Below are 26,070 nucleotides of genomic sequence, written 5' to 3' on the forward strand. Positions count from 1 at the left end.
TTATGCAGTGCTCAAGTGCTCAAGTCCCCTCAGACAAAATCCACTCTTGAGGGGTGGCCTCATCTCTCAGCAGATGGAAGGAGATACAGGATGTAGATTTTGCCCCTTCCAATCTGCATAGTCAAGCAGTGAAAATTTTTGATTACATGTTAGAGTGCTTAATTTTTGCCATTTCCCCAGATTACCTTTAGCCTTCAGCAAGGCATGATAAGTTATTGACAGAGGCTCAGTCTCTTTCTTCTGCTCCAAGGATTAATGCTGTGGCAATGTAGAAAGTTCATGCTGCTTGGTATTTCTACTGCCAGCCATGAGCAAGACGTTTCAGTTTCTGTATAAGGCCCTCTGTTTCATCAGGACTGCTATCATGTGTGCTGAGCTGGTGGCTCTGGGCTAAGGCTGCCATGGCTGGCCTCTGGCACAGTGGTTCAGTACTGGTTAGTTCATGGGTGAGCTCTTCACTAGTATAAATCATAAAGTAATATGATGGGATTACTGGTTTGCTTAGTTCTTCATCAACCCAGACAAATGTCTGGTGCCAGGTCTTGGACCATCCCCACTCTTCACTGGCATGTGCTAGCTGCCTTGAGCACCCTCAGAGTTTGCTAAGCTCTGTGAAGGATACAGAGGTGTAACTGATTGTTATTTGAGCTCTTTTGCCTCACTGGTCTGAGCATTTCCTGGATGACTTGGCTGGAGTCTTTCACATGTTCTCAGATACCTGATATTTGATGGATAGACAGACCCACCCCCCTGAGGTTCTCCAAATACCTGTAAAGAATTGAATGTAAGTTAATGTCATGCTCCTGGATTGTCTCCACCTCAGCTCTATTTCTCCTGCAAGGGTCCTTGGTGAAGCTTTGACACTTGGTTCAGTTTATACTTCTCCTCTAGACCCTGGCTGGTGTTTAAAACAGATTTAAGTCAGCAGCACTTATGAAATCTCTGTGAAATACACTGATGAGCCTCACTACCTTTCTCAATATGATGGGACTTCTCAATGCCACTGAAAGTGATCATTTTGTCCTAGGGTAAACAGGGTGTTGTGTTTTTGATAGGTTCTAGGTAGGAATTATTCCTACTAAATAGGAGTTTATATTCAGAACTTTGGTCCCTGATTTCAGGACTGTGAAACCTTCCAGCCAGAGGGTCTTCTCCCTGAAAGCAGGCTGTTGACTCTCTCAGTAGGTGTGATTGCATTACTGTCAGAGCAGTCTTAATGACTCCTCTGTGGTTAATACAATCAAGTGTTTCAGGAAGCTTGGGCTGCCTAGACAGAAAGCAGAGGACTTATTGCTTGAGCTCTAATCACCCAGCACCTTGAGGGCACCATCCTGCTGTCATCTGCCAGAACTGCTCTCAGACCTTGGCTTACCCTGCATTTCTGCCATGTGGAGGATGTCCCTCATGTCTGCTTCTGCAGACACTGAAAGGCAGCCTGCTCTTTCGTGGCTGTCCTAGGGGCCATAGTTTTGTGTAGCAGTCACAGATTGCCCCCGTGACATATTAATAATGCTTGGCCACCATTCTTCAGGCTAATTGTGCCACTTAGCAGTGCTGCAGGAAATTACATTTCAGTGATTCCCCCATCCAGCTAGAAAACTGATTGGTCATACTGGTCTAATTACAAATTTGCAAATTTAACAGCTGAATTGCTGGTAGTGCTGAATACCTTGTTCTTTGCTGCATTGACACTGCAGCTCACTCCCATCTGGAAAGGATGAGGTACAACCATGGTCTGGATGGGAAAGGAAGAGCTTGACCAGTCACACTGTCCAGTGCTAATGAGGAAAGTGGCAGAAGGGAATAAGCTGTATCTTTCTCCCTTGACAGGCAGATTCATTCCTCTTTTCTCATCTCTGGGTTCTCTAAGTTTAAGCCCAGTCTCCTCATCCTGTGCCATTAACCCACCTTGTTTTGAGTTAGCCCCAGAGTGGCCTTCCTGTCTGTAATATTCATGTATGTTTAGACTGTGTGTCTGCAGTGCTGCCTTGTAAGCTGGAAGCATCCACAAGAGTTTTGTCTCTGATTAAATGATTCCTTTGTTTTTCCAGGCTTATCTATAGCATGGAACGTCCAAGTTTATAATGTAAGTATTTATTTCTTGTGCTGAGTCTTTCCCTCTTTTTTGAGAGTAGGGCAGTACAATCCAGCATCTGTTTTTAGTCCCATTCTGTGCAAGAAAAATTATCCAGAACTTTTACTGTATTTGTGTATTCAAATGTTTCAGACACTGTATTCAGCCACTGTGTCCTCACTTGCTTTGTACCTTCATGTCTGAGTGGGCAAGCTCCTGGGAAGATGTCAGATACATCTCAAGGAGGGGAGGGAAATCACAGTATGACGCTGAGCTGGCATATGTGTCTGCCTGTGTTGGCCCAGGGATTTCCCAAGCTGATTCTCCAGTCCCCTGCCCCCAGTGCCATTCTCTCTTCCTCTGTGTGCTGGGTTTCCTTGAATTGCTTTTAGTTTTAGTGCAAGGAGCTGGTACTAACATATTGGTGATGTCATGAGGGAAGCTTCATCAGCTTGAGCAAGGGTGATGAAAGAGAAGTTTCAGCTAAACCCACTACATTTTCTTTTGCTTTATTTGGTTCATTTAGCCTTTTATTGGATGAAAAACACACTTCCAACTTTAGGCTCCAAAGAAATTCTCAAACACTCTATTTAAGATCCCTTTACTGTTCTGCAACTTGCTCATGTTGAGTAAATGAGAAACAAGTCATGGCCTAAAGAAAATGCCAGTCACAAGAAAGGACAGAGACACAAGGAAAAGTAAAGGAAGAATAGAAGTGAAAAAAAAAAGGTACCAAGCACATGAATGATCCTTCACTACACTTTGTAGTTTAACTTACTCCTGAAGGCAGAATTAGCCTCAGCCTTCAGACTCACATCATGGGGTGGTTTAAGTGTGGTCAGGCTCAGCTTTGTTCTGAGGTATTGTTCTGTGCTCTGTGGAAACCTTCAGCAACTTCTCTGCTATGAGTACATAAGGAGGTTTAAACTCCTAAGGATGAATGTCTGGAGTGTGGCTTGTCTCCATAATTCTTAAAAAAACCCCTTATTCAAGAGAGTATGGAGAATATTTGCAGTTCAAACTAACTACATTCTCTATGAAGATTAGTGGTTAAAAGGGTGAATGTACCTGTTAATGACAGAGATGACAGACTTGAAATGTTTATGCCCCTCTAGCTGTTTGCACATTGAACTACTGTTCTCCCCTTGCTCAGAAAATTGATATTTCATTGCTTAAACTCTGTGTGCTGAAAAACACAGGTCTCTGGAACAGTAAAAACAAACTGTATTTTCTTTAGGGAGCACACAGTTGCCAATAGGTGTGATCTGTCTCTGCAAGAGGAGGCAAAAATGTGTGGGGATCACTGGTTTAGGAGTAACATTGCTGCTCTGGAGTCTGGGGAAGGAGATGGTGACTGTTTCCTACTCTATTTGCATTGTGTTCATAACTGTAACTCTGTAAAACTGTATTTTTTTTTCCCTAAAAGTCTGAATAGGTAATTACAAAGCACATGGATTTACTAAACTTTATAATAATGGCAAAGAAGCAAGAGTAATTGTTTGCATGTTCTGTCATTTTTAAAAAGGTGTTTTCTTTTGTTATCATCATGACCAAATGTGAAAAATAATTCTCTATAACTTAGACTATCTTACATTCACCATGTGATCTTATAACTGATGTGATAAGCTCAAGTGAAGAGGCTTTCTTGGGCAGTCATTCAAGATAAAATGAGAAATGTCCAGGCACAGTACCACATAAGTCTCAGCCTGGTTTTCCTTCTATTGGTTTAAACCAGAGAGCTTTAAGGTCAAGCAGGTCTCTGAAACCAATTTGATTCTTTGTATTAAAATCAACTCTCTCTACGTCAGACATTTTAATTGTGCATGTACAGATACTTTTGCCTAGAGAGATAAAATATTAAACACAGAATGAATAATGCAGCTGTCTCACAGTACTGTGATCTTCATGTGAATAAAGAAGCCATGAATTGCCAGGGTATTGAACTGGCACAACATTTCCCAGCTTAATTTGCCAGTGATTTCTGCAGTGACAGCTTATGCAGGGGCAAGCTGGATGACGTAATGTTGAAAATTGTGTGTTTTTAGAGAAGAAATGGTACTTTCCATCTCCCAGTTCCCAGCAGGAACAGAGCTGTGCAGTTGTCTGTTCTCTGGCAGCTAACACAGCTGTGCAGACAGCCAAGCTTTGCACATCACTGGGGAGAGGAGAAGTTGATAGATGGAAACACCCACGTGAAACTGAGCCATGGAAATAAAATGGACAATGCCTTGGCTAAAGAGCTTTTCAGTAGTGACCTTTGGTTTCTAGGCTTTTCTCTGGGGATGCATTTCCCTTTCTCTTGCCACACAATGTCACTATTCCTAGCTGACTGCCAGCTTTCCTATTGAGTTTCAGCTACCCCAACCATTCCTCCCTTGACTTTCCTCCATCCTGTCACTAGCATAACCTAGCCTGGTGACTGCAGTCTGACCCCTGGAAAATATTGCTTTTTCCCTTTAATTCTTTTGCCTATGGATGTGCTTTTTCTTTCATTTTCAGGTAAAAATAGATACTTCCAAATTTCTTCTGAAAATGTCTCTGCTTCTGAAGTTGTAGTTACACAGAGGTTATGTCCTTTAATCTTCAGGATTAAGGTGGAATTTTCATTCCCATTTGTCTTGCTGAGAGCTGAGCCTTAGCACATTTCTTCTTTAAAGAAAAAACTTTAAAAAGGGAGAATTTCACTTTTAAAATTAATCTCCATGGCAACCTTTACAGTGAGTTTCCAAACATAGGAAGTTGCCTTTAAGAAGCATCCTCAGCTAAGAGAAAGGTGAGTTTTTACAGCTTCTAGCAATGTTACCATAGAATATAAGGTTTTACAAGAATCAGTTAGAGGGACTTTTATATGCAAAAAGAAGTTAAATGACCCTGCTGGTTTTAATTTTATTTTTATAAGGATGCTGCATGCTAACCAATCTTATCATAATGCTGGCTTAAAATAGACTTGGAGAACTAGATAGAGCCTGGTGGTAATACTTGTGATATCACTAGATTTCATCTGAGTAGATATTTAGTTAACAATTTGCCAATATTTCTCTCACAGTTAAAATATTATTTTTCTTTCTTCTACTTCTGGACTGCCTTTTCATGCATATTCAGAATCTTAGTGAGAAATATTTTTAAAATTGAAAGGAAAGTGAGGTAACAGAACAGAGGAGGAGAAAACCAGTGGATTATGCATTAAAAGAAGAAAATCCTTCACACATAAGAGTTCAGTGAAATGTAACTTTAACAGTCATATCTTATTTCTCTCAGTACTCAGCTTGATTATCTTATATCCTATTTTTGGTATGTATTAGATCCAAGGAATTTGTAATTTCTTTTCCCACTGGAATTTCCCCAGTAATACTGTACATCAGATGGAATTTTGATGTTTTCCCTGAAATGGTAACTCTGGTGTGACGTTCTGAAATAATCAAATTAAGAGCATTTTAGAATTAAACTTTCTATGTCCAAAGTAGTTGTGGGACTGGGAGAAGGAGCTTCAGTCCCTGGGCAGATTTCAGATTTTCAGGTAGGAGGCTGATGGACTGGCAAGAGAAAGCCACTTTTAATGAAATTGCAAATACACTAAGGAAAACTAAAAAAAACCAACCACCATCCAGTTGGTTCCACCAAGGTTGAATATAAGGATCCAAAAGTGTACCAGGGTGTGTGGGAGTGTTCCCACACTGCATGCAGGAAGCAGGAGGGCAGGTCAGAAGAGGACTTCCTTTTCTCCTTTCATGCAATCCGTAATTGTGAGGTCTTGAGCTGCCCACGGGAGGCTGGCTGAGCCCCATGGCTGGAGACTGGGGTGGGCATGGTGGGCTTCAGCCATGAGCTCACCACCCATGTTTATTTATTAAGCTATATGGCCACAGCTGTGTTTCACTGGTCTTGTTCCCCACTTGAAAAAAGCAAGCTGGTTCTGCTGGCATTAGGGCTAGCTGGTGCTGTAAACACTCCAGGACTTCTCCATGCACTATGTATCTGGAAGAAACAGATTAGCAGGCACCTCTAAGCAGATGAAAGTTTTAGAAAGACTTTTAAAATGTATTACATTAATGTAGCAAGTCATTTAAAGGTGACAGCCTTAAGTTCAATACCTGAGTAGCTCAATTAAAAATAAGCGCAGTTAAAAATAAGCCCATTACTGCATTACTCATGTTATGTAATATCTTCAGAAAAGTTTAACTTTTAGAGCAAACTTAGCAATAAAGTTATTAACACTTATCTGAAATGCATGTTCTTTTGAGATATTCTGCCATGGTGCAGTGGTATTTTTATTTCATGGGAAATGTGGGTAAGGAGAAGACAGTCTTTTGTGCTTTTGTAATGGAGGATAGGATCGGTGTGGTCTGAAAGGCTGTTTTTTGTTATGTGTACAGGGTCCTGTGAAGAGCTTTATATTCAATTCCAAAGTCAGCTGAAGCTTGTCTAGGTGGTAGGTCAGCAAGCAATTCAGTAAGCAGTACATTTGGGAAATACTATTGAGGCACGGGATGGTGTCTGCAAGAAAGCTGATAGAGGGTCATGCCAAGTGACTACAAGCTGAACAAGAATCTTTCAAACAAGGAGTGACTGTTGTGAATTACTGTGGCCAAGTTTGTGAAAAGTGGCTGATGGTTTGGCTGTTTGCAGGTTGGCAGATGTTCTCCTTCCCCAGCCCTTCTGATGGGTGGGATTAGAGCTGGGTCACAATCTTTCTCATCATATCCATCAGCACGGAGTAAAACCTAGTGCACAACTGATTTTACTGAGAAAGTCATGTTGTCCTGCATTTACAGACAACACATGTTCATTCCTATTGAAAGGATGAACAGTAGACTTTGTACATCATAATTAACAATTGCAGTTTTAGAATAAAGGAGATGAGATGAAATGAGCTGTGGCCCAGCACAGGAAGGGAGGAAAAAAAGAGTTTTCATACATTTATAGTATCTTGAAAATGAGAAAGAAAGCAGAGAGGAATTTATCATTTTGCATGAATCAATAACATATATGGTCTTTGTATTCATTGAATGTGAATTTAGAGTCAGTGAAAATTATCATTGAATTCTAAATTGTAGAAATTCAGAGACTGGATTGAAGTAACTGCTTTGAGATATTTTCTTTTGATTGAAGCCAATATAGAAAACATTTTGACATACACCATTAAATTCCAAGAAGGAAAAAACAGTTATGGAACTAATAGGAGCACCAAATATCTCAAGCATATTTGGACAGCAATTTTTAGGACTTACAAGTGTTTGTGCATCCTTTTTGTAATTGGTCTCATGTTTTGGTTCTGATATATTTATCTATGAAATGGATTGTTAACTGGAAGACTTGAAAGAAAAACAAAGAAAGGCTCAGTATTGTCAATGATGAAGCTGTTTTTATTTTGACCGTCTTCAATTCACTTTTTTAAAAAAATCCCATAATGGAAAAATGCATTTTGAGTGGAATAAGTTTTCAGAGTTGCAAAGGCAGGAACAAACCCAAAACCCAGCAGTTTTTGAAAAAGAGAATGTTTCACAATCAGTTCCTTGCCATGGTTTGATCACTGAAGGTGTTATTGTCAGAAGTCATTAAATGAACACAATACCCAGTGTTCAGCAAGGAGAGGTGCCACATAAGGAGATGGAAAACATCATGAACATTATCCAGAATTAGAGAAAATGCTATTCCTATCTAATATTAATTTTCTCACACTTTCATCTACTTCACTTCTGACTCATCAACATATTTGACTTCTAGACAGACAGTATGCTTTATTGATTGAAGCATTAAAATCACATATGGAAATTCATTCCCAGGTTTCTGTTCATGTAATTGTAATTATGACTACTGTGATTCATCAAAAACTCTTGTTAGCTGGCTCATACTGCTTTGTAAATGAAGAAAAATATTTCTGGTTAGTGGTTAACTATTCATAGTAATTTAGCAAGAGTATTGTTTCTAAACCCAGACTTTTCAGGATTTAGAATTTTGCTCTTAAAGGATTAGAAGGAAGAGATGAGTCCAGTGTGACCCATGGTTTACATGCCATCTTGATTCTGTAGATCAGATGCAATGTGAAGAGGTACTCTTGGCTCTTTCTTTCAGGGAGTATATCAAACAGCTTTATGGAGTAATGTCTAACCAGGCACCTCCTCTGGGAAGGAATGAGACAGGTAGATTGTTTGAGGTTTTTTATGTTGTTGGGATTTGGGTGTTTTGGGGTTTTTTTAACAAAAATGCATTTTGCACGTAAAAGGCTTGATGTTATATTTGTTTGGGTCTGGTTTTTTCCCCCACTGACTAGCTGCCCATCAGTTTCTCTAAGTTTAATTGCCCTACTAGTAGAGTATTCTCTTGGTTTCTCAATAGACTGCTGCCCATGTATTTGAGTTTTCATTTTGTGGATGTTGTATCACCACAGGAACAGAGTGCACAACCACATTTCATTGTTCAGATACTGTGCATTGCTCAAAGACAGACTCAGTTACAACATGCTAAGATCTTCTAAGAATTGCCTCAGGATTTTATGGGCAGTTTTGGTGATGAAATTTCAGTTTAGGATTTGTTCTCAAAGATTGTGTTCTGCACATCTTTTGGTGAAGCTACTCAACTAAGGTCAAAATGGTACTTGTGAAGAGAAATTGACTCGCTGCCTGAACTGTCTGCTGGTTTGCACCCTCAAAACCAGGACAAATCCAGCATCATTGTCAGACTGGAATATTCTTTAAAATTAAATTTTCAGTATACTTGCAATACTTGCAGGTGTAACGTGGAGGTATTTGTAAAATTTTTACCTATGCAGTGAGACTTTTAAAAAAACTTTTTTACTTTCACTTGGTGACTTGGCCAGTTTAGATGGATTCAGAAAATTTGTGTCTCTTCTGTGCTTCCTCTTAAAAATTAATGTCCAGTGTTTTATGTAGTGCATAAAAGATACCTGAAAGTCTATCTTGCATGCTTTGCATGTTTTTCTGAATTGCAAACATATCAGAAAGTCATTTATGAAAAAACAGTAGGCCTTGCCCTTGCACAAGGCTGTTATTCAATAAAGGAGTTAGAACGTGGACTGTCTTTTATAATAAAACCAAATCTGTTAGATACCTTACAGTGCCCTACAATGCAGCTACTGCATTTTTGTACTGTTCTACCATTTCTTCTCATCTGGCTATAAAGAGCTCAAGGAATTGAAATGGTATTTATGAATAGAGAGCTTTTTTTCCATGTCTATGAAATCTGCCAAATTCAGATAATCATTATGCAGCTACTGTTGTCTCTCAGGGTTTATTAGTCTTCCATCAGAAATAAGGTCTAGCTCAGAAGAATAAGCAGGACTTGTGCTTTGCTCTATGCAGGTGAGCATAAGCTGAGAGCAATCAACTGGATGCCTGTGAGGAACCTATGTGTAAACATGGCAGGTTTACATATTCTTTTCAATGGTATTTTGTAACTGTTAATGGTCTGAAGCGTTTCCAGAAAGATGAGATGGTCGATGAACACAGATGTTCTTGGCATCTGCTGCACACTACATCTGCCACCTCTTCTGGGCATCTTCTTCACTTTATGGCCATTTAGAAATCTTGGCACCATAGACTTTATTACAACCAAAATCATTACTTGCCAAGAGGGAGTGTGCTGAAAACTAATGAGGCACGAAAGGAAGACAAGTAGTACACATGCCTCAACATTTCTGGTAAAACTGGCCCTTGTTAACATGTCTGCCAGGGAAGAGCCTGATCCAGGCACAGGTGCTGCAGCAAGCAGGGCTGTGGAGGCTGGTGTTTCCTCCTTGCAGAGCAATGCCCATCCAGGCTCTGATGGAACCTACCACAGCACGTCCTTCCAGCTCATATGAGAGCCTTCCCCAGGGGGGGCCTCCTCCCAGTGGGGATCCAGCATCAAATCCTGCACACATGAGATTCTAAAGCCTGGGACATGCCCACAAAGGACACTTGTTTCAGAGGCCAAAAACCCTCTCAGGCTTTGGACTTGACCCAACACATGACCAGTTGACCAGTTTGGCATGGTCAGGTTTGACATAAACACTTGACCAGTTTATATGTATGTGTCCAGATGTATGTTTGCTTAAAAACATTTTAGTAAAGTTTATACTTTGCCGCAACACTATCTATAAGATTCTTTTTTTATTTGGCTGAGGGAGAAGTAGAAGTAATTTTTTTGTCTTAAGGCCTGCCCCTGAAGACATTGACTGGGTAATTTCTATGATAATATCTCATCAAAAGTAAAAGTCAAGTGATGGTTGTTAAAGCTAAGTGTTAGCATGGAGGGTTTAGACACCATGCCTGCAAAAGGCTCCATATCCAGGGCTGTAGCACAGGCTGGGAGAAGGCAGGGAAGTGCATTGTTCTGCTGCTTGAGGGTGCCCCAGAGAGTGTGACCAGGGCTGATACTGGAACAGCAAGAGGGCATGAACACAGACCGGTCCCCTGGCATGGGATGCAAAAAGAGGAATTAAGCCTAGTTGCTGTGCTGGAAATCACTACTATCTGTGCCAAGGAGCAGACACATTCAGACATATCCTGAGATACCTTCTTTTCCCATCTGTGCAGTCTCCTGAGGTGTTTATCCTGTTTCACAGATGATGTCTCAGATTGATTGCACTGCTCTGCATTATGGAGAATATCTGATTAAATCAGATGAAATGAGACTTGTGGTATTTGCAATGTAGCAGTTGACATTCAGGCAGCAAATTAAAATGGAGGAAAAAGAGAGAATTCTCTGCTTTTAAATCTACCTACACTTAGAATTCATCTAACTGGTTAGTGCTGCTTTTCATTCCTCAGCTAGTAAAAAGCATCTGGGACTTGACTTGGTGCTTTGTTTCACAGAGCACTGTGGTTTGCCCCAATATCTGCACCATGTACTACTGCAGAGTGTGCATTTACCTTTTATTCTATGGGTAAAAAGCTCAAAATCAGCACAAACAAATTTAATGAGAATGCTCTTGATTTTGAAGATGAGAATAATAGCCACTTGCTAAGAAAGAGAATTATCTTAAATGCAGTGCTTACCACAGGTGAAAGTAAGTTTTAAATCATCTCGGTGTTGGGTCTATTTTCAGTAAATGCTGTGAATGTATAATAAAATAAGACAAGATTCACTGCCTCTTATAGTTTCCAAATTAATAAGAGGCACTTAAGGAGTCAGATTCAATCTTCAATTATTTTTTAGGAAAAACTGCCTCAAAGAAAGAAGTGTTGATGTGATGTTATTTTTTGTGACATAAACTGAAATATGAATCTGTTGTTTTTTGTGTGATCCTACATTTGTTCTAATGCAAGTCTATTCCCCTTGATTATAGAAACAGTGAATCAAAATCTGGAATATCCAATCCACAGAAATTCTAATATTCTTGCTTACCATGCCCCCTTTTGAATTTATTTTGAGCACATTTCTACATAATGCTTAAAATATTTCTATTAGAATTTGCTTCTGGACAGTTGAAATATTTCATCTTGCTTGGACTTCTTGTATTTGTTCTATTTTGTTATGTTATTTTGATTTGTTTTGCTCTCTGGTTTGGATGTTTATAGTTTTAATTATTTCTTACTATTTGGATATTAGAGTAAAATTAATTGATGATTGGCAATACAAACAGTGTTTCAGTAATTGAAATGATAATTAAATGATAATTGGTTTTTTTGGCTTGCTCAGAGGTAACTGATATTTTACATTGTCATTTGTATTCTACTCAATTTGTTAGATTACATTTTACAAAGCATCAAGTAGTTTAAAAAAAAAAAAGGCAATATATTCCAGTCCAGATAAGTTCAGAATAATTTTCTGAACAAAACTTTTGACAGTAGTTCTTGACTTTGGGGTTTTCTTTTCTTGAAAAAAATGGTAATTTTTTTGATAGAAAAGCACTTTACTAAAAATGTTTTATCAGCCTCAGTTTTTGATTTCTATTATGTTTATCAGATTTCTAGGCAATTTTTTCCCTCTCTGTGATTTTCATACTGGGCCAAGCAAGGGAACTTTTTTTAATGCTTTTTTTTTTTAATTACTCTTCAGCATGCATGTGGTTCTAACACTGGTGGCAGTCCAATAGGAACAATAAAGTAAATCAAAATAGATACTAAACAAACAGAGACAGTTAAAACTATAACAATTAGGCATTTATTCCAGTAGCCTGGTAAGTATTACATATATCCACTCTACAGTGTGTTTGTTTTTTATACAGAGGAACTAAAGAATGGATTTTCAGACAGAAATAAAAGCACAAGGCATAAAAATTAATCAGATTAGGCACCTTGGGGATGGAAAAAAGTTTCATTTATTCACCTGGGTTCATACAACTTGCTTAGGCATCACTCTGTGTTCAGCACCATGGCCCTGCAACACTCACCTGGAACAACCACCATGAGTTCAACAGCAGCCCTAAAGAGCTTTATATTCACTGGTGAGCCAAACTTTGCACACCAAAGGAAGACCAGTGGTTTTTCAGAGTGCCATGTAGACCATTCAAGTAGGACTGTTATGGCTCTCTCCAAGACATTTTCCTGAATTCAGGTTGTAATCTTGCCTCTCCTTGAGCACTTTGGGAGTTTTTCAGTTATGCTGAATAATCACCAATAATGTTGGCTGGCTGTAATTCAATAAATCACCTTCAGGGCTATAAAAACAATCCATTGATGGCAGGCCTGAGGTGGGCATGATCTTTCTATTCATTAGGACTTCCACAGACTTAAGTTAACACTAGCTTTGGATGCAGTTTTACCACAGGTTATATAGCCACTTTTTTAAGGAATGATAACATAGGAACCTGAAGCACATGGTTAGAAGAAAGAGTCATGAGTCACTGAAAAATTGCCCAAAGAGCTGGCAAATATGACAGGGAGGCAGAATCCATCTACAGGTATCTTGGGGCAAGTGAAATTACAAGAGAAAGAATAAAATGAGAAACTTCATTGTGTCAGCGTGTAAATCCTCGGTGAAAGCACAGCCTGAACATCATGGGCATTTCTGATGTTGCTTCTTGAACCTTCCTTGGTGTGCATTTCAGATCTTCATCCTTTGAAAAAGGCAAGGAACAGAGGAGTGACCAGGGATGATTGGAGATATACAGCAGTTTATTAGAAAGGAGCAACAGTTTAAAGTAGGTCTCCTAAGCTCAGGAAGAGAGACAATAGAGCAGGGGGCATGATAGAGCTCTTTCAATACAATACTTCCATGGACAACATGTTTCAGACAAAAACCAAAAAACAAAAACCAAAAAGAGTTATTCCTCCACCAACTGTATCTCTGAGCTCTGTGGTTTCTTTCCATGGAAAATCATATATGCTAAAAATGGATGTAAATTCAGAAGCCAACTGGAAAAAAAAATTGATAAAAAATAAGAAAAACAATAACATTTCAATCATTATCTGAAACTATTGAAGAATTTGAAAATCCTGTAATGTCTCCAAAATTTGGGAGGAAACAGGCTGGGAGGAGCAATCATGCCGAATGTAAGAAAACTGAACACATTAAGATGTACAGAATTAGTCCTTCTCTCCAGCCAGTGCAGTTCCTGGGAAAGTCTGTAAGTAGTAGCTTTTCTGTTTGCTTACATGAAGGCTTGCAGTTGTGAGGTGTTTTTTGCATCTGATGTAGTCACAAGTATTTCAACAATTCCAAATCTGCACTTGAAGCATAACCTGATCTTAGGTATGATTTTGTAATCACATGTTATCAGTGGCAAAGGACTTGATGCTGCATTAAAGAGATGATATTTAAACTTTTAAGAACTGATTTAATTTAATATGGGAATCCTAATGATGTTGTAACATTTTCCACCAAGTTAGGGATGGTTTCTAGATGTATTTGTTACCTAAGTAATACATAGGGTGAGGAGAAAAATGAAACTGCCTTTAGACTATGCTTTCAGGCATGTGTGCAGAGGACAGCAGGACAATTGTTCTCTCATGTTCCTTCATTTCCACCTGGAATTTGGAGCAAGCAAAAGAGTCCTCATGGCATCAAGTACAGCTGTTTCTCTCCTGAATCTCAAATTAAACTGGGTTTGCATGAGAAACCTTTTACATCCCTTCCCTTTCTGAGATCCCCTTTATCAAAGCTATCTTTAAAATGTGAAAAAACTGAAGCTGGCTGTAGAGCATCATTGACTTTAATGGGAAATGTGGCAATTTGCACCAGGAAAGGAAAGAGTACTTAGTTTATTAAGGTGGAAAAATTAGCTCACTTTCTCCTTCCCTATGTGTAAAAGTTGAAAGGAGCTAAATATCTCATTTTCCCATTTATATACTGCTCCTTAAAGCCTCATTTTCTGCTCTCTGCTCATGCTTGCAAAGTGCTTCCTTATGGTCTTGCTTATCTCTGCCTTGATGACTGCAGAGTTTTCAGAGCTGCTTTACTTTTTGTGCCCATGTGTGATGGAGTAGCTGAGATTTTCTTCCTCACTTCTTTGTGTTCCCCTCTACTTGGTCTGTTGTGAAAAGGGCCTTGATAAAAGGGCCTGCCTTAATCTGCTCCTAAGGCCCTCCACATAGGGCCGAAACAAAATAAAAGACATCCTTAGAAAGGAGAAATAGATGGAGTAATTGGTCTCCATCAGGAGCACTGACACTAATGATACAAAACTGAAAGGACTTCCTGCACCTGCCAGAACTACTTTGTTATCCCTGGAAAGATGTGCAAAGCAGGTCAGGCTAATCAAGCACAGTTAGATAATGAATTGTTTGTACAACTTTGTAACTCTGCACTGTCTTATCATTGCCTATGCCAATGTTAATATAATCTTTGTCTAGAGACAAACACTTCAGAAAGAAATGTACAAATAAATGCCTGTGACCCAAAGTCGCACAAGATGGAAGAAAACTGGGGCTGACACAAGTCTGACAGTCACTGTGAGGATGCTTTCCAGGTGGAGAGGTGTCTCAGTCCCTGCACAGTATAATTTGGACACATGGCCTTTCTGACCCAAATTCAGGGGCAAGAGTCTTCTCCATCAGCACCAGAGCCATGTCACTGTGCTCAGTCCCATAGCAGAGGTGCATGGTGCTCAGCCATGGCAGAGGTGCATGGTGCTCAGTCCCATAGCAGAGGTGCATGGTGCTCAGCCTAGCAAAGGTGCATAGTGCACAGCCAAAGCAGAGGTGCAGTGTGCACAGCCAAAGCAGAGGTGCATAGTGCACAGCCATAGCAGAGGTTCATGATGCACAACCATAGCAGAGTTGCATGGTGCACAGCCATAGCAGAGGTGCATGGTGCACAGCCATAGCAGAGGTGCATGGTGCTCAGTGCTATAGCAGAGGTGCATGGTGCACAGCCATAGCAGAGGTGCATGGTGCTCAGTGCCATAGCAGAGGTGCATGGTGCTCAGCCATAGCAGAGGTGCATGGTGCTCAGTGCCATAGCAGAGGTGCATGGTGCACAGCCATAGCAGAGGTGCATGGTGCTCAGTGCCATAGCAGAGGTGCATGGTGCTCAGTGCCATAGCAGAGGTGCATGGTGCACAGCCAGAGCTGATGTCCATTAGATGCATGGGCAAAGTGATTTCCGAGTAGTGTGGGATGTTGTTGTTCATCTTTGTAGCCAACATCTGATGAGCCAGCCAAACAAATAGTCACACAAAACTTTGCATGCAGCCACACTGTAGTGTTTGGAATGTTAATAATTTCTCCCTCCTGTTTTATTCTTTATGTCTGATTTTATTGCTTCATGACTTGGAAGTGCTTCATTACTCCCTTTTAATGTTCTCATATGCAGGTTTTATCTGGAGCATTATAAATCCCTAAGTGTCATAAGCATATTACCACTTTATAAGAGACAAAATATGCTCAATGTGGAAGGATTGATGGTTTGAAAATTCTATAATAAAAAGACTTATCTTAGACCAGTAAAATTTATCCAGAAGCAGGATAGAAGCTGCTCTTCTCTGCTGGCAAACTGTGCAGCTGAGGCATATGGGCAGGAAGGTAGTGAAGGTGTTTGTCTTATATGAACCTGCAAGCTCAGAGTCATGGGAGAACAAAAGGTCAGTAAGAAGAGCAGCTCCTCATGGAGACAAAAAGCTTGTAAGAGAAAAAAAAGATAGATACAGGTAGGAAAGAGAAAGGCATGTGGAGATTTGAAAATACAGAGAAGGATTTTTGATGCACGCAGGAAAGGAAAAGAGCTGAGTGCTGTGTAGAATACTTAGAGGCGCAAATCTCATCCAGCTTCAAAACACTAAACTACTTCCCACTCTTCCTGCAGCCAGCCAGGTGCAGCTGGCTGAGCCCTGCCCAGAAGCCAGCCCTCCAAACTGAAAAGTCAGCTGTGGATGCTGGGCAGTATTTAAGCCTTTCACTTGCATTTGCACTGAAGCCCTGGCTCAAAGTGGTGTTCATGAGCCATTGCATTAAGCCAGAGGGCAAGAAACCCCTGGTCTTTTTAACATCTCTGCTACTTATCAGAGCATACCAGTGTGATTGCACCCAGCTAGGGAGCATGAATGCCAAAAATCACCATGCTGCAGGAACAGGGACAACTTAAGGCCATGCAGCCAGGCATGCAATGGTGAGAGGATTTGGTGTCAGCAGCTGTATGGCCAAGCCTAAAGGCAGGAGAAAAACTCCACCAAGTACAATAAGTGAAGACCTGGACTGCAGTGTGCTGCTGGAGAGCTTCTCTTTCTTTCTGGATGTCTTGTGTAGGTATTGTCACGCTGCAATAAAGTAATTGATGTCAACTTTAACATATACTCTTCAGAGAGCTCTCTGCTGTTTTCTCACATCTCTGATCCACAAACCTGGGATTCATCAGCAACGTGGGTTATTTGCAGGAAGAATAGGGAGAGTTTTCCCTAGAGTCTGCTTAGTGCCAATAGTTCACCAGGCTTTCATCTGCCATAAGCTACATGCATTTTTCCTAATCTCTTTTCTACTTCTGATTCCCCTCCCAGTCTGTGCTTTTCTGCATGTTATCTGGGGATGTATTTTTGACTGCCAATATCTCTTTTAAAAGAACTTTCACCCACATTAAAACAAGGTAAAATGCTGCAGCTTGCAGCAGTATTACTGTCTTACATTTTTTTAGACTTTTAGTTTAACAAAAGAAATGCACATAAAAAAGAAAGATCTGACCTTTCTCTGGAAAAACCTGAAATTATAATTAAATAAGGACACTTGCATCTTTGTCCTGTATGTCATTCTCAGGAAAATAAAGGGAATTAATTCTCCAAATAAAAGGATATATTCCATGAAAAAATAACTGCAGTACCAATGAGATTGGAGTGAAAAACTTCCAAATATGCTGTATACATTTGTGACACTCTTTGTCTGGTTGGTTTTGGGCACTTTTAAATTTTAAATATGTCTAAAGAAAATTGTAAATGTGAAGTTTTCAGTGATGCTGGCACATTCTTCCTCATAGAGTTTGGAGGTATGATTTATCATCTTTCTTTGGTGAAAGAAGGAAAAGGTTGCATATAACCAGCAGCAAGTTGTTGATGGAACCTAATTTTGGATGTGATCAATCTGCAAATTTTGCAGTTCTTAGGAACAGCAATCTGCTAGCAGTATCCTTTATTTTGACGTCTGAAAAAGAACGTGCTGCAGAAATAGTTTAGGAAGCTCAGTCACAGCTGCACCAGAGTTTATAGACCGTTTTCAGAATGTGAAGAAGCAACTTAGCTCGAACCTCCGAGTAATGGAGCAGTCAGTTTATGTTTGGAACCAGTTCCTAAAATAGATCTCTATTTTCATGGCCAAATGAAAGCACATCCAGCTAGAAAGTGTGTGTTGATGACAGGCTCAAGTTTAGTGCTGAACATTGGCTGACTCCACCGTAAGCTTCAGAGGGATGATTGTTTTAAATGGTGCAACAACCTGTGGTGATGCTTAAAGAAAATGGTTGCAGTTAATTTTGTAACACCTTAGGGATAATTGCTCAATATTTTGAACATCACAATGTTCTGGTGACTGCAAAAGTAGTAAAGAGCTCATTTTACAGCTGGGACTTAGCTTCTCAGCCTTTGAAGCCTGTTACAGCTGGCATGGTCAAAGAAACACGTTGTGCAGGCAAGCTCATTGTCATTCTGTTCACATGGATTGGTATGCTGCCTTTCACAAGAATAAGGTGGCTGGGGTTTGCTTGTATCCTAAGGATGTGATTTCAAGTCTTTAGAAGCTGGCAGTTACATTAGCCCTAAAACCAGGAAGTAGGTGAGCAGCTGCTGCAAGAAACTTCTCATGCCTTCACATTTCCTGCAGGAGATCAGCTCTGGAGTCAGGAAGCAAAGACAAGTATTGAGTGTGCAGCTTCCATTCTGAAAGCACAAATCCCCCACAAAAGAAAGCAGTTTGCACAGCCTTTGCTCCTGTGTGCAGCCCCGCTGTTTTCACAAACTGCCTATGGAAGTGGTAGCTCTCTTCCCCTTGGTAGTGTATTATGGATCAAAGTGTATTAATATTTCAGAGATTCTAAACCTCTTCCATGACCTGGAGGTTCACATACACTGGCTTCCAGGGGAGCTAGAAGAGCAGAGTCCTTAATGCATTCTTGGACATTTCAGTTCACAAAGCTGAGCAATCTAATCCATAATACCCAACAATTTTGCGTGACTGCACTTTACAGTGTGCTTACAATATACAATACAATACCCACAATTTCAGTTTTTAGGGTCTGCTTTTACATCTGCTACTTAGTTTGCTTATTTATATCTGGTTAGGGTATTTTGTTTTCTTTCTTTAAAAACAAAGAGAGTTTGCTAACAGAAGCACTAAGAGTCACAAGTAAATTAAGCATAAAACAGTAGTGTAGAACTTTCATTCAGCCTTCTTGCCCAAAAGAGAGTGTCCGATGGTTTTCAGCCAAGCATACTGAAAGCAATTCAGGTGGGGTTGGAGCAATTGCATCAATATGAACAGGAAGAAGTCAGAATCAGCAATTTACTGTAAGATAGCATTTCTTTCCAAGACTGTGCATTAGCCACAAAGGAAAGTTCAACTTTACTTTTCTCTTTGAAAAAATAAAACCTGTTTTTTTAATCACAATTTCAGTATAAAAAATGATTATGTGACAAATTTGAGATTTTTGGCATGAAAGACAATTTCCAGTACTGACGATAAGGTTTCACAAGACAGGAGAAAGTGGAATTTTTCCAAGCTTAAGGTCTTACTACTACTTACTACTTACTCTTTCTAGCCTTACTGCTTTCCTCAAAACAGACCTTTATTTTTTCCTTAAAAGCTAGTTAATACCTCACTTGTAGCATCTTTTCCATATGATGAGACTTCCTAGTATTGGGTAAAGGCTCAGAAGAAAAGAAATAATTTCTGACAAATTTCTAATCCATCAATCAGAAAACTGTCATTTCATAAACTTTGTGGTAGCTGCTTGATTAATATTGTTCTTTGTGAGCTGTGTGGATATTTTGAAGGAATGGAAGATATTTCCTCCTGCAGACCAGTAAATTGGTAAACCATTAGTGTGCATTAATTTAAATATCCATTATTGTGGCTGAATCTGATGCCCACAATACAGCAGAAAAAGTGTTTACATTTTTAATTTTCCAAGAAAATTAATCTTTTAGAGTTATCTTTTTTTTTCTTTTTTTTTTTTCTTTTTTTTAATTAAGAAGGTTCTTGCAGCTTCATTTTAAACCCTGACAATTTATATTTTAGTTATTCCATATTGATCTCTTGTTTCTAACAGTACTAATTCTTATTCCTGTCAGGTATAAATTTATCTATTCATGGGGCTGAAAAGCGTGTGCAAGTCTGTCAGAGGAGAACTGCAGCAAGCTACCCAGTGTCACAGCATCCCCCTGTGGATGGGCATCCCTCGATCCCACAAGCCAGAGGGTCAATAAAAATGGAAGCTTCATCTTCTGGATCTACAATTTCATCAGTCACTGGTGGAAAAGCCAAAACCCATCAGCCAGGTAACAGATTTGCCTTGATACCCTTTCCAGTCCCATTTCACATGTGATGTGCCATGACATGGCAAAGCTGGTGTTAATAGCACAAGGTCAGGTTGTGTGGAGATCAGCCTATTGATTGTCAGAATTACCCACTGATGTTTTGTTCTCATTTGATGTTTTTGTCAATTATAGATTATAGGGAGTAACAGCAGTTGGGACAGCTGAAAGTGGGAAATAAAAATGTAAGTTTAATCATAAAAACCCCCACGATGTGTAGTGGTATCCAAAATGTTTAAGCAGAGAGATTTGGGATATTGCTTTTTAATACTGCTTTCCATATATATATATTTAATTTTGAAAAGCCTTGAGCTAATTGCTCTAGAGGCTACAGGCATACCCCATAGAATTCAATAATTGACACTAAAATTGGTTTTGACCAAATACACAATCCAGGGTGTAGATCAAATTCTTTTTTTGCTATAACACTAACAAAACCTGTGGATCTGCACGAGATCTTACAACAAAGCTTAACTGGTTAACAAAATGAAACTTTTCAAAAGAAAGTCAAAATCTCCAGGGAACCATCAAATTCTAATTGGCATAATGAGTTCATTCCTTGTTATGATAATTGAAAGTGCTATTTTAGAAATACCTTTTCTCATAGCAGGGATGTGCATTTGTACTGGCCATGCTCAGTCATTCTTCACAGTGAAAATTAGACACCAAATTTCTTTCCTGAGCAGAGCAAATTAAAGCTGCCCATGAAGTCAGTTTTGTAGCATATTTATTGGAGGGTCTCAATAATCTTCCAGAGTTGCTGCCCAGAAAAGAGCATGATATATGATGTATGCAGCTACTTGGGTGCTGGGAGGCAGACCTTATTTGTGTGAGACAGACAGTTCTGCCTGCAAACCCTTAACTTGCAGATCTAGTAAATGGCTTAATTTTTATAGAAGTTTAAATTGTAGATTATCTGTTGTAAGTTGCTATACAGGTCTCTTGCCATGAGTTTCATACACTCATAGTATTTAGTCACCATAATCTTTGTCAACACAGATTAAAGAATTTACAGTGACTCATCACCATATGCTTTATTTATTTTAGTTCTTCTGTTCACTTGTTTGTCCTGTTTTTTCAGCTTCTGTCTTCTTCGTTCAAGTAGAGAAATTGCTACTACTGAAATGTTGCTGCTGCCAAAGATATATAATGATGTATGCAGCATGTTAAGAGATTGACAAAAAGTCCCGCACCACAGTTTTTAAAAAAAAGCATCTTGAACATGCACAATAACACTCATTTTGGAATGCTGCATATTCTACAGCTATCTGTTGATAAGCAGGGCCTGTGCTTTAATATTAAACAGTGTTCATGCAGCACATGCTTGTGCACAGGACTCTGATTGAGAAAAAGATCACTTTTTAGGTAGACCCCAGACAGAGGTTTCCTAAAATGGAGCTCATTAGTGACCATTTGAATAATGATTATCTTTCAGTATATGAGATTAGTTTTATCTGTCATAGTCTCCTCTTTGGACAGTAGGAGCATCTGAGAACCTACTGAGAACCCTTTGTGTAGGCCAGCAGTCTTCTCTTGACTAACTTACAGTCCCATTTTTTTATCTGAAATGAAGAATCATTTCTATGATTTGTGTCTGCCTTTTCAATTCTTTTTGAGACCACAATATTTGTGTTTGCATCCAGGTTAAACTGCAACTATTTGAGCTGTATGCAAGTAGATCTAAGAAAGATTATGGTCAGCAGCAGCAATAAATAGCACTCCTAAGAGGAAATTCTAATTTAAACAAAAAAAATCGTATGTTCTTCACTCAAAGTCAGTCACAAGTTAACAGCTGTAGCTTCATAATCAGATTAAGACATCAGTTGTCCAGTGGCAGTACCTTCTCTCAGATATCATAAGCAGCTTGATATTTTAGAAAGACAATGTTCTTATGTATGTTAACTACTCAGGTGCCAGATCTTACAGCGCTTTTTTCTGAACTGTCATCCTGCTGCTACATGCAGTAAGTTTGTAGGGTTTTGTTCCATCTAATTTTAAATAGTTCATATAATTTGTGTTTTTCCTTCTGTAGGGCTGCTGTTATCACCATCAAGTAGCTCTCACTGGTGGAGTAGCGTATGCCGTACTTGCTCTGAAAGTTTCTCTGTCCAGTTAGCAAATACTCCAAACATGAAGGCAGTCTAGCATAATAGAAGGTATTTCTAGGACTTAAATGGCATTTTAATTCTTATCAGTAAAATAGACTAGGACCATGGAAAGAAGAGATCCTTGATAAAGTGCAAGTTGAGAGTATTTTTCTTCTTTGATAGCACACTTCTATTTTCTTCACAGCACCTTTTTTCCCCTTTGCACTGTTTTTCTTTCAAGAATGACAGCTTTTATTACCTTATTACCATGAATTATTTATTACCTAATTATCATGAATTCTATTTATTTGACAGTAGTTTCCTTTGAATGAAGCTCATAGGTAGCTGCATGCTAAGGACAAGAAACAAGAGATACAGTTCATCGTTCCAGCGTTCCTTTCCAGTTACTTCCCTGCCAGTTTTATTTGTAACTAGTGAGGAGCCTGAGGCTCATGACTTCTATTATTAATCTGGGTGTTAGAGTGGCTAGGGAGCGGTGGGTTGTCTGTACTGTACCTTATTTAAAAATATATAAAATGTTAAAACTTCTTTTTGTGCAAGCTTGCAAAGCGGTTCTGCTTGCACAACATCCGTGCTTGGATTTTAAGAAAATATACAAGCATCAAGAAACTGAAACAACACACAGAGGAAAATGGAGAAACAAGTGGAAGAAAACACTGTTAATAGAGAAGGGAAGACTCCTGACACCTTTGCAGGTGCACCCATACGAGGGAACTTTCTCTTCAAAGAAGGAAAGCAAAGATCAGTATAAGCAATCAGATGATAAATTTAGATTTAGTGGCACTAAGGCAAATATGCATTTCTTTCCAAAGTCAGGGACAGTGTGGTTTTAGTTTTGAGAAACCTCTAGTTATCAGCTTCCATCCATATGAGCAGTTGCGGTGTGTTGTGGCTAGTGGGGTACAAGGCCACTGAAGCTGAGAGATCAAAGCCATTGTTGGCTGCAGTGAATTGGCACAAAGGTCCTGAAGACAGCATAGAACTGTCGGGTCTGTGCTGCACACAGGAGGCTCAATTTGAAAGCAACAGTGTCATCATTTAGGCTCTCTGTAAGAGCAACAGAATGAAGCATGAAGCAAGCCTAGAGGGGGTTAAGCTGTCATCCCAGGCTATTCCCTCAATGTCGCGGTTAGGCAAATCTGGGGACAGAAAAATGCCTCGCTTCCCTTCTGATGGCATTGCGCCTTTGCTGTGCAACAAGCAATACTTTGGTTTCTGGGCTTCTGACTTCTCTTTTCATTGTCAGTCTATTCCAAGTCAGGACAATGTTACATTGCCTCATTCTCTTGGGGACAAATTCCTTTGTTTTCAGATTCTGCAGAACTCATCGAACCTCATAATCCTAGGAGTCCTTAAATTTGCTGGCCATGAAAAAAATGTCTTATTTAATATGTCTAAGCAGCAGTAAAGTGAATTATGTCATTGTGACAAACTTTGGAATCCTCTTGGTTATTCTCTACTTGCAACACTTCCTAACACTTGTTACCCATTTTGTAATAACAGGAATTCAGAGGTTCCCCGGCAAGATTTTCTCTCTCTCTGTGCTTCTGGTAAAACCTTAATGCATTTTGAGGTTTAGATATATTAGTGTATATGCAGTAATGTAGATTGTAACTTATATCACTTATACAAATCAGTTCTGCAAGCAATCTACAGAAGCAGAAGAAAGGGTTGTCTTTGAAATAATTTATTTCCAAAATTTCGTCAACATGTAAAGATTCTTCACTCCAGGAAACACATAAAAATATTCTAGAAAATTCTGCTTTCAAGAATTTACTGTTCAAAAATATCTCTTTCAAAGCCAAAGAACTGTACATTTTGGAAAGGACATTCCTTGATACGTGAAATTATAGAGGCATATCCATGATACTTGAAAGAACTGTATGTGCTGAAAGGACTGGTTTCTGGTATTATGGTGAAAGTCTGCTGGGGTCATTGGAATTCACTGAGAAACTTTTCTTGCACTCTCTTGCTTTTTGTGATAAGAAGTATTTGATAAATTACAAGTTTAGAAGAAGGCATGCTTGCTTTGGACAGGTTTTTCTTTATGTTTGGGTCGTCTTTTTTTACTGCTTATCAGTTTTCAGTGTTTTTATTGATTACTCTACTTACTGAGCTTGTAAATAAGAAAGAAGAACTAGGGGTCTTGGCCAACAGAAAAACCAACTTGGGAGGCGAGTATAAAGGCATGGTTCTTGAAACTAGCAACAAAGGAAAAAAGGAAACATGTTTAATATGCTTAGTCACAAATTAATTAACATTGAATTATCAAAAGATCTTGGAATGAAGCCTTCAACAATGGTAATTTGCTATGCAAAATATATCCTTTTCTCATCACAAAATATGCATATGCTTGTTAGCATTCACATTTGGTTGTAAATGGTCTTTAGAAGATCTATGTTAGTTAGATGTGACTTGCTGGTTAAATCACATTTTCTTTTCTTTGCTGACTGGCAGGACATGTGGCATGCATTTCTCCTAGACTGAAAGACTAAAACCCTGCAAATAATTCTGCCAGGAAGCTCTGTCATGCAAGTAATCCTTGGCGGCAAATACATGCATGGCATGGGGATGGCTGATGTAAACTCATCTGGAAATTTGAATTCACACCGACAGTAATGCTGTTATCTTACTTGTCTGACATTATTAAGGGAACAATCCTTTTCAATATGCCTTCTGCTGGGCCTACACAGAACTCTCTGTCATGTGGAATGAAGCATAGAAAATGCGAGCAGATTTCAAAAAAGTTTAGTATTCCCCTCATTAGGTTGATTTTCATATTAAAACCCCCACATGTTACGAGAATCATTCCTGTGCAGAAGGACTTTAATTTGGACATGAATGTCAAAGAGACCAGCCTGCATATTTAACTTTTCCCTTTCTCTACAGCCTGTGTTCAAAGCAATGTAAGTTCAATGCACAGAGCAAAATTTCTCCCGTGTTGGTACTTCAAGCATGATCTGTGAACACCTCCCTGCTGACCACAGACTGTTCATTCTCCTGCCTCTGGGTGCTCTGCAGCCTCTGCAAAGCTCCTAACGAGAGGAACACTTTGCTTCAGTTACCATGAGGACTTTGGTCACCAGTCTGAGTGGCAGGACATCACATGGTGATTATGCAGTACTTTGAAATGAAGGACTGAACTAGCTTGGAGACGATGCAGAGCTTGAAATCTTCTATCACTTTGCTTAGTCATTCAGCCTATTTCATTCAGCCCTTGACTTTTCTATGACAAAAGTAACTTTGAAAATTTCTGGTCCTAAGGTATCAAGTCTCCTGGAATGTTCATTCTAGCACTTCGGAGAACATTTTTGCAGCACCATGCTAAGAAAAAAATTGCTAGCACACAAATGCTGTCTTTCTTAATTTAAATGTATTTTATGCAGGCAGAAATTGCATCCCTCTGTATTAATTTGTGCTGCATGTGACACACACAAGAATTGAATCTATCTAGGAGGGACCTGTGCATGCCCTCAATAAGGGGCTTCAAAAATAATATTAATAATTTTAAGTGGTGACTTTGAGGGTGTTTTGCATCTCTTTGAGGGTGTTTTTAAACTTAATTCTTTTCAAATACTTTTTTTTTCCTTCCTGCTTTGATCACTCTCCTGCTTGCTGTTATAAAACATTCTTTCCTTCAGCCCTGCAATCAATTATGCATGTTTACTTTGAAATTAGTACAATTCACCCTCAGATTTCAGCTCTCCTGGCTGTTGTTTGTTTACAATATGTAGTCACCTCACAAAGGCTGCAAAATGCCACACTCTGTGGAGATCTGTTCCTGACTGTTTACCATCAGAGAGTTTCCCTTCAAGGAGAAAAAACAGGAAAAGGCTTTGGACTAAATTCACTGACCCTAGAGCAAGGTTATAATGTCCTGAGGCCAGTGTAACATAGCTGGTTTAAAATGACTTGACCATTCTATTCTATAAAAATAAAAGACAATATATAAAATTTTGCAAAGTTTCTGAGAAAGTAATGACCCATTTAATCAAAAA

At 39.2% G+C, this 26,070-nt stretch overlaps 1 protein-coding gene across 3 annotated transcripts in view; it reads left to right on the top strand.

The window, feature by feature from the left end:
• The window catches only part of LOC103813633 (anoctamin-4), a 235,008-nt gene that overhangs the window by 91,064 nt on the left and 117,874 nt on the right, over positions 1 to 26,070 (top strand). For all 3 annotated transcript variants that reach the window (XM_050969710.1, XM_050969708.1, XM_050969707.1), the window contains exon 9: positions 19,722 to 19,928. In XM_050969710.1, the coding sequence (XP_050825667.1) occupies positions 19,722 to 19,928 (207 nt within the window). The remainder of the gene's footprint in view (positions 1 to 19,721; positions 19,929 to 26,070) is intronic.

The sequence above is a fragment of the Serinus canaria genome, chromosome 1A (assembly GCF_022539315.1).
Source record: "Serinus canaria isolate serCan28SL12 chromosome 1A, serCan2020, whole genome shotgun sequence".
Taxonomy (NCBI): Eukaryota; Metazoa; Chordata; class Aves; order Passeriformes; family Fringillidae; genus Serinus; species Serinus canaria.